The 13,617-nt window shown below is 31.1% G+C and overlaps 1 protein-coding gene across 45 annotated transcripts in view; it reads right to left on the bottom strand.

Annotated features, from left to right (window-relative positions):
* Positions 1–13,617, bottom strand: part of LOC111586477 (ankyrin-3-like) — a 230,685-nt gene that overhangs the window by 158,028 nt on the left and 59,040 nt on the right. For 12 of the 45 annotated variants that reach the window (XM_055004267.1, XM_055004262.1, XM_055004258.1 and 9 more), the window contains exon 1: positions 7,920–8,497. The exons of 3 other annotated variants lie outside the window; for them this stretch is intronic. In XM_055004267.1, the coding sequence (XP_054860242.1) occupies positions 7,920–8,036 (117 nt within the window). In that variant the 5' untranslated portion in view covers positions 8,037–8,497. Of the gene's footprint in view, positions 1–7,919; positions 8,514–13,617 lie in introns of those variants that run through there. 30 more of the 45 variants (XM_055004239.1, XM_055004250.1, XM_055004248.1 and 27 more) reach the window with 11 other exon arrangements.

The raw sequence follows: 13,617 nt of genomic DNA on the forward strand, positions 1-13,617 counted from the left end.
AAATGTAACTAATCATGTTTGATTTCATCAATAAAATCAGCTAAATCTAAGGCTGAATTTACAATATTTCACCAAAACCACTTTATTCTACTTTTCTTAATAAAAAATAAAACAAAAAATAAAGTTTGAAATAATCATATGCTGTCAAAAACCAAAAATTCTCCACTCCTCAATGCAAGCATGAAACCATTAGCTAGTCGGATGCAATCGACGCGCATTTGAAAAAAATTCAGGGACTTTTCAGCTGAACTGGGCTGAACTGCAGGCTGTGTAAATAAAAATGTTTAAAATAAATCCAAATATTAGTAATTAGTAGTAGTCACATTCTGTCAAAAACTAAAAATTCTGCACTCCTTGATGCAATCACAAAGATATTAATGACTCAGCTCCAACCAACGATCATGTGACACAAATTTAAGGACTTTTCATCTGAACTGCAGGCTGTGTAATTAAAAACCTTTTTTACTTCCAATTTTTGTAAGATAAATAAATAATGTAAAATAAATAATCAAAGAAACTCAACTTTTCTTTTTACTTTTTTGTGATTTTTGGTTCTCACTGCTTCTAGCCACAGTTGTTCTGTTTGAATAGAGGAAAACTGGACTGAACTGCAGGCTGTGTAATTAAAAATGCATGGAGAGTCACAATATTGGTAATAACTGTGGGCACATTAGGAAAAATACTGTACGAGAAAGTCAACAAATTAGTTCAATTAAAATTGAACAAATCACATCAATGTACAATTTCATCAGGAAAATTAACTAAATCTAAGGATAAAATTATGACATTTTGTCAAAATCCTTTTATTCTTTTTGTTGATTTAAAAAATGTGCCAAGAATGAACACTTTATGGTAATTAGATTCTGTCAAAAACTAAAAATTCTGCACTCCTTGATGCAATCACAAAGATATTAGTGACTCAGCTCCACCCAGTGATCATATGAGGAAAATTCTGTGACTTTGCAGTTAAACTGGCCTGAACTGCAGGCTGTGTAATTAGAATTATTTTTTATTTCCAATTTTTGTAAGATAAACTTTGTACTAATTAGATTCAGTCAAAAACTAAAAATTCTGCCCTTCTCCATGCAAACATAAAGTCATTAGCAAGTCATGTGCAATCGACGGTCATTCGACAAAAATTCCAGAACTCTTGGATGAACTGCAGGATGTGTAAATAAAAGAAATTAAAATATCTTAAATTTGCCAAGAATGAACACGATGGACTCATTAGATTCTGTTAAAAACTACACGATCTGCACTCCTTGTTGCAACCATGAATCAAAAGTTCTGTGACGTTTCATCTGAACTGGGCTGAACTGCAGGCAGTGTAACCAAAAAAAATGCTAAACACAGCTTTCTTTTTTTCCAATATTGGTAATAACTGCGGGTATTTGGAAAAATGTTGTACGAAGTTCATTTTTTAAACATTTCATTAAATAAAGAAATTCAACATTAATTTTGTAATTTTTTTATGATTTATTCCAGTTTAACTCCGCCATGCTGCATAAAATACATGTTTTAAGTTCTCTCTACTCCTAGTCCAGGTTGTTCTGTTTCCTTAGAGCTGCAAGATTTTATATTTTAGTGAAAAATGAACCAACAGTGAGTAAAAATGGGGGTTCGGGAAAACAGAGAGTGTGTTTAATCCACACTGTCAGGTGAAGAGACAGAATGAGGAGATAAATGGGACGAAGCAAAGAGAGACGAGGGAAATAAATAAATAAATGTAACCGAGGAGGATATGTTTTGCTCCCTGGTGTCCAGACTCGGCCTCCAGCAGACGGAGTTTATAGATTTACCTCCAGTGATCCGAGGACAACTGATATCTGCTCCGAGACACAAACATGATGTCACCCAACACGCCATGGCAACACGCCACGGCAACACGCCACGGCAACCTGTTGCCTTCACGGCGTCACCGTCAACCGTCAAGGTCAAACCTCCTCCACAGATTCGTCAACGTCAGAAACTCAGAGCCTCGAATCCTCTCAGACTGAAACTCGTCGTTATTTCACATCATCTGCTGCTGCAGTCGTTTCTCAACACAATCGATGCAACACGAAGCAGAAAATCAACACAATCTGCTGCTTTTAGACCAATATTTTAAGACTGTGCTAGAGGAACATAGATTCACAAATCTGGAAAAACCTAAAGAAAACACGTTTAATAACCTGTAAAAGCCTAAAAAATAGAGTTTAATTAGCAGATAAATGACAGATTTGGTTTAAATATCAACAATACTAAAAAAGCAATCATTATTTTAAGGCTGTGGTGGATTTTAAAGGAACATAGATTCTGAAATCTGGAAAAAGCAAGATGAAACACATGAAAAAAAACAGTAAAAGTAGAAAAAATAGACTTTAATCAGCAGAAAAAACGACAGATTTGCTTTAAATATCATCAATACTAAAAATACAAGATGAGATTTGTGCAGATTTATGAGCTCATTTGAAGACAAAATATTGTTAAATTAACTGTTATTCTAATTCTAATCAGTATTTCACTCATTTAGCTCATTTTTGCATCATGTTTCACCATAAAAACATAATTTCAGATAAATAAATAAGTCAAATTAAGTATTTTAACTGATTGAAAAGCCTGGTTTTGGTGCTTTGTCATATAAATGTGATAAATTGTTGAACGTAATCGATCGATTAATTGAAAAAACAATAGAATCATTAGTTGTGGTCCTATTTTCCGTCATTAAGGTGAGTTTAAATCCAGCCTGTTGGATTATTTTCACACACTTGATTACCTGAAACAGGAGAAACTAGATCTGTCACTCTTTAAACTTCCTCCTGGGACTAATTTTTTGGTTTATATCAAGATTTTAGTGATATTTTCAAACATTTCTTGCAGATTTTTTTTTTATCAGACTAAAAGTCTCACTTTTGAGTGTATTTTTACTCATTTTGCTCACTTTTTCAGCCACCTACATCACATTTTGTCATAAAAACTTAATTTCAGATAAATAAATGAGTCAAATGAAGTATTGTAGCTGATTTAAAAGCCTGTTTTTGGTGCTTTGCCTCTGGTTTGACCTGCAGGACGTCGCCTCTGATCACTTTGACCTTGATGCTAATGGGGTCGACTGATTAGCATGTGGCTAACTCACTCTGAGCTAATCACAGACACACACCAGAGGAACGCACAGAGACCAACAAACACACGACAACAAACACACAACTCAGAGGAACTGATTGGTTCCAGGTCAGACCTATTGATCGCCTCAGTCTTAAGTTTGTCCTTCTTTCAGTGACGCTGTTCAGACAAACAACAACCTCAGAGAAGCGCAGGGTGTGACTGCTGCACGTTTCTGCACGTTTCTGCTGCACATTTCTGCTGCTGCTGCACGTTTCTGCACGTTTCTGCAACTGATTCACGCAAAGCAGCAAGGAGAGATAAAATAATATTTCCTTTTTGAAGGTTGACAGAAGAAAAAGAATGTTGCAGGTTTTATTACCAAAAAAAACCCAAATTGAAAGTGAAAGTGGGATTTTTCCTCTATTTTTATCAATCCAAGATGCTTATGAACAATAAAGAATTAAATCAAATCAAAATAAAAAATAAGAATTAAAATCTTAATAAAAATAAGGTTTTATTACATAAGGAAAGTATAAGAATCAAAGATTTAATTAAATTTTTAAAATAATGGAAAAGAACAATCACAAAATCACAATAAAATAAGGTTATAAAATCGTTTAAAAAGGAAGGCTTCATTACACAAAAAATTTAAGAATTTAATTAAATTAAGATTTTAAAATTAAATGTAATAAAAATATGAACAAAATTAAAATATGGATAAAAATAAATACAAAAAGTACGAACAAGGACAAAAATAAGAACAGAAATAAAATAAATTTTTGAATAAGGTTTAATTACAAAAAATATCTTGAAAATGTATTAGGGAGTTCAGGTATAAGAATAAAAATTTTAAAAATGTAATTAAATTAAGAACTAAAAATTAAATTAAAATAAAATAAAAATGCAAATGTAGCAAAAATAAAAAACAAGAATAAATATGGAAAAAAGACTAAAAATAAAAACAAGCATATAAATAAAGACAAAATAATTAAATCAAATTAAGAATAAATTAAAAATAAGAATAAATATGAAAATAAGACAGAAAATATGAATTTAAATAAAAATACAATAATTAAAGTAAATGATTGATAAAAATATGAATATATGTGAATATAGACTAAAGATAAAAAAATAAGTAAAAATAAAATTATTTTATTAAATGATAAAAATAAGAAATACGAAAATAAGACTAAAAATAAGAATATAAATAAGAATAAAATAATTATACTAAATTAAAAATAAGAAAAAATATGAATATGGATAAAAATCAACAAAAAGAATAAAAATAGGAGAAAGATTAGTAAAAAATTAAAATAAAAATCTGAATAAGAAAGAAAATAAGACTAAGAATAAAAATGAAGATACAAATAAGAAAAAATAAACTTTGAAGTGACCAAACTGAGCTTTTTTCTCCTATTTTCTCGTCAACCACTGAGTTCCTTCATGATTAATAGAAACGCTGCAGAATAAAACCCATCCTGTCTGATGTTTCCTCTCATCTTTTATCTTTTCTTCTGTCCTGTCTGATGGTTCCTCTCATCTTTTATCTTTTCTTCTGTCCTGTCTGATGTGACAGATTTGGTTTAAATTTATGAGTTTAAAGCTCATTCAAAGACAAAATGTTGTTAAATTGACTGAAATTCTAATCAAATTTGACAGAAAATGCTCCGATTTGAGCTAAAACCATCATAAAATTAACTAGTTTGTTGACTGACAGGAATTTTTGGAGAATAATTTAGATATTTGATCATTTTTTCATTCATTTTTTGAGTAAAAATGTACAACACTCTGATTGAAGCAAAAACTAAAGTAAACATATTTTACAACCAGTAAAAGCCCAAAAAATTATGAGAGATTTAGTTTAAATATCAACAATACTAAAAAAGCAATCATTATTTTAAGGCTGTGGTGGATTTTAAAGGAACATAGATTCTGAAATCTGGAAAAAGCAAGATGAAACACATGAAAAAAAAACAGTAAAAGTAGAAAAAATAGACTTTAATCAGCAGAAAAAACGACAGATTTGCTTTAAATATCATCAATACTAAAAATACAAGATGAGATTTGTGCAGATTTATGAGCTCATTTGAAGACAAAATATTGTTAAATTAACTGTTATTCTAATTCTAATCAGTATTTCACTCATTTAGCTCATTTTTGCATCATGTTTCACCATAAAAACATAATTTCAGATAAATAAATAAGTCAAATTAAGTATTTTAACTGATTGAAAAGCCTGGTTTTGGTGCTTTGTCATATAAATGTGATAAATTGTTGAACGTAATCGATCGATTAATTGAAAAAACAATAGAATCATTAGTTGTGGTCCTATTTTCCGTCATTAAGGTGAGTTTAAATCCAGCCTGTTGGATTATTTTCACACACTTGATTACCTGAAACAGGAGAAACTAGATCTGTCACTCTTTAAACTTCCTCCTGGGACTAATTTTTTGGTTTATATCAAGATTTTAGTGATATTTTCAAACATTTCTTGCAGATTTTTTCTTTTTATCAGACTAAAAGTCTCACTTTTGAGTGTATTTTTACTCATTTTGCTCACTTTTTCAGCCACCTACATCACATTTTGTCATAAAAACTTAATTTCAGATAAATAAATGAGTCAAATGAAGTATTGTAGCTGATTTAAAAGCCTGTTTTTGGTGCTTTGCCTCTGGTTTGACCTGCAGGACGTCGCCTCTGATCACTTTGACCTTGATGCTAATGGGGTCGACTGATTAGCATGTGGCTAACTCACTCTGAGCTAATCACAGACACACACCAGAGGAACGCACAGAGACCAACAAACACACGACAACAAACACACAACTCAGAGGAACTGATTGATTCCAGGTCAGACCTATTGATCGCCTCAGTCTTAAGTTTGTCCTTCTTTCAGTGACGCTGTTCAGACAAACAACAACCTCAGAGAAGCGCAGGGTGTGACTGCTGCACGTTTCTGCACGTTTCTGCTGCACATTTCTGCTGCTGCTGCACGTTTCTGCACGTTTCTGCTGCACATTTCTGCTGCACATTTCTGCTGCTGCTGCACGTTTCTGCACGTTTCTGCTGCACATTTCTGCTGCTGCTGCACGTTTCTGCTGCACATTTCTGCTGCACGTTTCTGCACGTTTCTGCTGCACATTTCTGCTGCTGCTGCACGTTTCTGCAACTGATTCACGCAAAGCAGCAAGGAGAGATAAAATAATATTTCCTTTATGAAGGTTGACAGAAGAAAAAGAATAAGTTGCAGGTTTTATTACCAAAAAAAAAACAAATTGAAAGTGAAAGTGGGATTTTTCCTCTATTTTTATCAATCCAAGATGCTTATGAACAATAAAGAATTAAATCAAATCAAAATAAAAAATAAGAATTAAAATCTTAATAAAAATAAGGTTTTATTACATAAGGAAAGTATAAGAATCAAAGATTTAATTAAATTTTAAAAATAATGGAAAAGAACAATCATAAAATCACAATAAAATAAGGTTATAAAATCGTTTAAAAAGGAAGGCTTCATTACACAAAAAATTTAAGAATTTAATTAAATTAAGATTTTAAAATTAAATGTAATAAAAATACGAACAAAAATTAAAATATGGATAAAAATAAATACAAAAAGTATGAACAAGGACAAAAATAAGAACAGAAATAAAATAAATTTTTGAATAAGGTTTAATTACAAAAAATATCTTGAAAATGTATTAGGGAGTTCATGTATAAGAATAAAAATTTTAAAAATGTAATTAAATTAAGAACTAAAAATTAAATTAAAATAAAATAAAAATGCAAATGTAACAAAAATAAAAAACAAGAATAAATATGGAAAAAAGACTAAAAATAAAAACAAGCATATAAATAAAGACAAAATAATTAAATCAAATTAAGAATAAATTAAAAATAAGAATAAATATGAAAATAAGACAGAAAATATGAATTTAAATAAAAATACAATAATTAAAGTAAATGATTGATAAAAATATGAATATATATGAATATAGAGTAAAGATAAAAAATATAAGTAAAAATTAAATTATTTTATTAAATGATAAAAATAAAAATAAATATGAAACTAAGACCAAAAATAAGAATATAAATAAGAATAAAATAATTATACTAAATCAAAAATAAGAAAAAAATATGAATATGGATAAAAATCAACAAAAAGAATAAAAATAGGAGAAAGATTAATAAAAAATTTAAATAAAAATCAGAATAAGAAAGAAAATATGACTAAGAATAAAAATGAGGATACAAATAAGAAAAAATAAACTTTGAAGTGACCAAACTGAGTTTTTTTCTCCTATTTTCTCGTCAACTACTGAGTTCCTTCATGATTAATAGAAACGCTGCAGAATAAAACCCGTCCTGTCTGATGGTTCCTCTCATCTTTTATCTTTTCTTCTGTCCTGTCTGATGGTTCCTCTCATCTTTTATCTTTTCTTCTGTCCTGTCTGATGGTTCCTCTCATCATTTATCTTTTCTTTTGTCCTGTCTGATGGTTCCTCTCATCTTTTATCTTTTCTTCTGTCCTGTCTGATGGTTCCTCTCATCTTTTATCTTTTCTTCTGTCCTGTCTGATGGTTCCTCTCATCTTTTATCTTTTCTTCTGTCCTGTCTGATGGTTCCTCTCATCTTTTATCTTTTCTTCTGTCCTGTCTGATGGTTCCTCTCATCATTTATCTTTTCTTCTGTCCTGTCTGATGGTTCCTCTCATCTCTCCATCTCTGTAAGTGTTTCCTCCCCCTTCCTCCCCCCATTATTCCCCCTGGACCTCTGAACACGTATGACCGGCTGCATCACGGATAAACACGCCAAATCCTCCTCTCTCTCTCTACCTTTTTCTTGGTGACTTCTCTGGACCTCTTCCTCGCCTTCTTCTTCTCCTTCTCGTCCTCGACGGCGTTCAGGTTCTCGTCCGCCTTCTTCTTGAGCTGCGAGGCGGCGTGCGCCATGCTGCCAATTAATCCTCTCAGGTGGGACCACCAGGGCTGGAAGAACCCCTAACAGGGCTGGAAGAACCCCTAACAGGGCTGGAAGAACTCCTGATGAGCTCCTATTGTTCCTCCTCACAGGTGAGACTCCCCTCAGAGATCTTCCTTCCTTTGTTCCCTCTGAGGTTATCCAGGTTGGATAGAGAAAAAGTGCAAAAATGACAACAGAAAACAAAAGAAGAAGAGCAGCTTTCTGGTCCGAGTGTCTTCTGGTTGCAGAAGAAGGTAAAATAGATATAAAACCAGTTTTATATTTGGAGCTCCAGGGCTGGACCTCCAGAGTGGGGGGGGGCTCAGGCTGCAGCCCTTCCCCAGCAGAGGGCTCCGTCGTCGGGGTAACCTGCCTGCTGCTGCTGCCTGTCTGCCTGGTTCTCCACCGGCTGCATCCTCTGATGAGCGTCTCGCCGGGACGAGTGAGGAGGAGGATGAGGAGGAGGACGAGGAGGAGGGAGGAGCAGCTGGGAGGGATGGATACCTCTGCTCAGGACCAGCTGGTCGACAGATAAAGAAAATGCAGCAGAAACAGTCGACGGCAGCTTCTGTTATGAAACTTCTGATCTGATCTGCAGTCAGTTTCCAGCAACCATAAAACCATCAGCTGTGACCTAGTTTAGCTTTAAATATAAAATCCAGAATATTTCAGTGATTCTGTTGAATTTGTCGTCAGAAAGATAAAAATAAATGATTTATTGTGACGCAGGTTTGAGATGTCAGAATTGAAAATGCGGATTTGCTCTGGAATAACAGTCAGTTGGCTCTAACTCAGTCTGTGTGATGGAATAAGAATAAAAATAAGACTAAAAACAGGAATATTAATTAAAACTAGGAATAAAAACATGCATAAAAAAAGGAAAATATTTCAAAATGAAAGAACAAAAAATATGGTGAAAAAATTTGAATAAGAATATGGATAAGACAATAAGAAGAATAAAAATAAGACTAAAAATAAAAATTATTTAAAATGAAAGAAAAATTTTAAATAAGAATAGGAATAAAAATACGGCAAAAAAAGAATAGGATTAAAATAAGACTAAAAATAAGAACAAAAATTAAAAATGAGGACAAGACTAAAAATCAAAAGAGGAATATAAACAAGATTAAGAATTTATAAAATTACGACTTAACATAAGAATTAGTATAAGAATAAAAATGAAGAATAAGAATAGAAGTAAAAAAGGGACAGGAATATAAATAATAAAATAAGAATAAATACAGAAATAAAAATCAGAACAAAATGTGAATGAGAACAAAAATAAGAATAAAATAAGAATAAATACAGAAATAAAAATAGTAATAATAAAAGTTAAATTAAGCAGAAAATAAAAATAAGACTACAGTATGAATAAGAATAAAATAAGGAATAAAAATAAAACAAAAATAAAGATAATAATTGAGAATAAATAAGAATAGAATTAAAAAATAGGAATAATAAAAATAGAAATAAAGAAGAATGAAAATAAAATAAGAATGAAATAAAAGAATGAAAATAAGAATAAGAAAAATAACAATAAGAAATAAGCAGTAATAAAAAATAAAAAATAGGAATAAAAACAAAAATAAGAAATAAAATATGAATATGAATAATAAAAACAAGAAATAAGAACAGAAATGAAAGTAAAAATCTTTTAAAAAATGTGAATAAGAAAAAAATAAGAGTAAAATAGGAACAGATACAGAAATAAAAAGAAATAAAATAAGAAAAATAACAATAAAAATAAAAAACAAAAATAGGAATGAGGAAAAAATAGGAGTATCAATAAGAAAACTTAGACAAGGAATGAAAGTTAAAAAATCTGAACAAAATGCGAATAAGAACAAAAATAAGAGTAAAATAAGAAAAAGTATAGAAATAAAAAGTAAGAATAAGAATTGAAATTAAAAAATAGGAATAATAAAAATAAGAACAAATAAAAATAAGAACAAAAATATGAATAAAAATAAAATGAGGAATGAAAATAAAATAAGATTATCTATGATAATTGAGAATAAATGAGAATAGAATTTGAAAAAATAGGAATACGGAAAAATAAAAATATAAGAATAGGAATGAAAATAAAAATAAGAATAAACTAAAAGTAAGAATGAAAATATGACGAAGAAAAAATAGGAATAGGAAATAAACATAGTTTAAAAAAATACAAAAACAGGAAAAAATAAAGATAACTAATATCGGAATAGGAATAAAAACAAGAATAATAAACAGTTTTTGTTGGGGTTTTTTTCTCTGGTGAACGATGCAGAAAGGTGCACTGAGTTTAAGAAACAAGAGGAAAAAGTAAATGAGGAACATCCATGAAGGTTGCAGCTTTTAATGGATCAATTATTGGGAAACTCATTATTCAGAATAAACTGATTCAGTCGGACGTTGGAGATTCAAACCTTCAGAATAAAAACAGAAACTTTACAGGATTCAGCTTAAAATTAACGAGAAGCAAAAGATCCTGTTTCTGGAGGTCACTGTAAAAATAAGACTACAAATATGAACAAGAATAGTAAGAGTAAAAATAAAAAGTTGAATGAGAATAACAAAACTAAAATAAAAATAGTTATAAGAATACAAATGAGAATCAGAGAAAAAATAAGAATAAGAACAAAAATTAAATATATGAATGAGAATGAAATAAAAATAAGAATAATAATTACGATTAAGAATAAAAATAAAAATTCAAAAAAGAATAACAAAAATAAACCAAAACAAGAATAAAACTTTAAAAAATAGAATAAGAATGTAAATAAGAGAAAGGATAAAAATAAGAATAAAAATAGGAGAAAAAACACAAATAAAAATAAGAAAAATACAAACAAAAATAAAAGAAGAATAAAAATTGAATAAGAACAAAATAAAAATCTGAATGAGAATAGCAAAAATAAAAACTAAATAAGAAGTCATGATTTATTTTTCATGCCAACTGCAACCAAATTTGATTAAAAACACCAAAAACATTAAATCTGCTCTCAGTACATGTAAAATTCTGCAGCTGTTTTGTTTTTTCTGCATGTTTTTATTCTTTTTTCTGTTATTCCTGCATGCGTTTATTCTTATTTCTGTCATTCCTGCATGTTTTTATTCTCATTTCTGTTGTTCCTGCATGTTTTTATTCATATTTCTGTGATTCCTAAATGTTTTTTTATTTTTATTTCTGTTATTTCTACGTTTTTATTCTTATTTCCATTCTTCTGCATGTTTTTATTGTTATTTCTGTTATTCCTCAATGTTTTTATTTTTTCTGCATGTTTTATTCTTATTTCTGTCTTTTCTGCCTGTTTTTATTCTTATTTGTGGTCATGTGAGTGTGGTTTTGTCACGTATGAGCTCATGTCTGCAGCCTCTGAATATTAAAGCAGGGCAGAGACGTAATGAAGTCATGTGACGGCAGAGGAGGCTTCTGATTGGCTGTCTGGGGTGTGAGGCGGCTCTAAACCTGGACCAGGACAATAACAAAGAGGAGAGCAGAGGATGTTCTCCATGGAGGGTTTATCCTGTTTGGTTTGACTTTAATGAACTGAACAAACATGATTTGATGAACTGGACGCAGTGAATCTGTTACTCTGAGCAGATGAATGTTTTATTTCCTCTGAGAGCCGGGAAGCTGCTCAGGTTGTCTCAGATTTTAGATCCTGGTTCTGATCCAGAGGCTGAATGGATGAATAAATAAACAAATAAACAAACAATGGCTGTAAACAAACTGACAGAGACAGGAGGGTCGGTGTAAAACAGAATGACGGATCATGTTAGGGATGAATTTATGACTGTTTTTTTATTTTTTTGGGACTAATTAACATTTCAGCAACGAGGATCCAGAAATATCAGCAGTTATATTTGAGTCACATTTGACATTTAAATTCTCCCCAAAGCAGGAATCAGGACAACTGAGAAGATTTTTATCTGCTGTTTTAACGTTTATTAGGTCAGAAACTTTCATGTCAAATATTATTTAGTTTTATTACCAACAAGCTGTAAAACCAGAAACAAACAAATCAGCCTCAAACTGCTGCTACACTCTGAAAAAATACAGAAAAACTAGAAAAATCGAACAACATAAAAAAATCTAACAGCATGTGTGCAATATATATATATATATATATATATATATATATATATATATATATATATATATATATATATATATATATATATATATATATATATATGGATGCTTCAAAAAACTGAAGGTGTTTGAAGGAAAATGTCCCACAATTAAAAAAAATAAATCCATGTGAAGTTAATCTCAGACCAAGTCTTCCTCCTCCTCGTCCTCCTCCTCAGACTCACTGATTAATCCTCCGTTATCTCCGTCTGTAGAGCAGCTAATCAGGAATCAGAGCCTCAAGTCTGTCCTGAACCTGGAATTAGCAGCAGATCGGATGTTTAAAACCGAATAAAGACGTTTAAGGTTTCGGTTTCGCTCTCAGCTCAGTCAGAAGGACGTCAGCGCCAGAACATTATTCTTACTTTTTGTTCCTTCCGTCATCGTCTGCAGCTTTTTCCACCTTTGCTGTGTTTTTATTTCTGCAGCAAACCGATCGATGCTTCCATGAAGCTGCAGTTTATCAGCTTTCTGCATTAAAACCAGCAGGTAGAATCTATAGAACTGCTAGGAGGAACACAGCACGACTCTGAAGGCCAAATCACTGGGTCTAATCCTCATTTTATAGATGAGAAACGCAATTCAGAACCAAGAAATTCACATTTACTGAGCTAAACTGTTGACCTGCAGCCATAAAAACAAAGAAAGTGATGAATAATGTTTGCTTTATGAGCTATAAAATGTCAGAAAAGTGTGAAAAATGTTCATTACAGCCTCAAAGAATCCAAACTGAACACTAAGAATCGACCAATTTAGAGCTCAAAACACAAATAAATTCACTTTAAAATGATGCCAAATGCAGAAAAGCAGCAAATTTTCACTTTCTAACAGCTTCAGACTGCAAATATGAAGCGTTTTTTTCTAAAACAAACTAATATATATCCAGTTAAAACAGTTAAAAACTGATTTTTCAACCGTTTATTGATGTAATTCTGCAGCTAGAGTCACTCAGTGCATTTAATCCATCTAAAAATAACATGCATAGTTATTTTTTCTCCACAACTGATCAATTTTCTGAAGACTGGAAACAATTTCAGTCCATTTAGATCATCTTTAGTCGACTACAGACTCAGATAATTGATGATTTTATCTCTAAAATAGCAGAAAAATGCAAGAAAATATCCTAAATGCTGCTTTTCCATCATCAACAACTCAGAAAATAATCAAATTGTGACATTTTAGAGGAAGAAATCGGCTCATAAACAGGTTTAATTATCAAAATGGAGATTAGTCTAAACTCTGAGGACAACATGAAGTAAAACCATCGCTCTGTAAACGTTGACTTGATTAATGGATGAAATCAATCAGAAATCAACATGAATCAGAAACCAGTCGCTCCAGTTGGACCACCTGGATTCAAACATGGTCTAAAGAATCCTGATGAGGGCTGAGGGTGTTTTTGTTTCCTCTAATGGTACAGGATGGACGGTAAAAGTCGATGGAAGGACGGGAAG

The sequence above is a fragment of the Amphiprion ocellaris genome, chromosome 18 (assembly GCF_022539595.1).
Source record: "Amphiprion ocellaris isolate individual 3 ecotype Okinawa chromosome 18, ASM2253959v1, whole genome shotgun sequence".
In the NCBI taxonomy this organism is placed as follows: Eukaryota; Metazoa; Chordata; class Actinopteri; family Pomacentridae; genus Amphiprion; species Amphiprion ocellaris.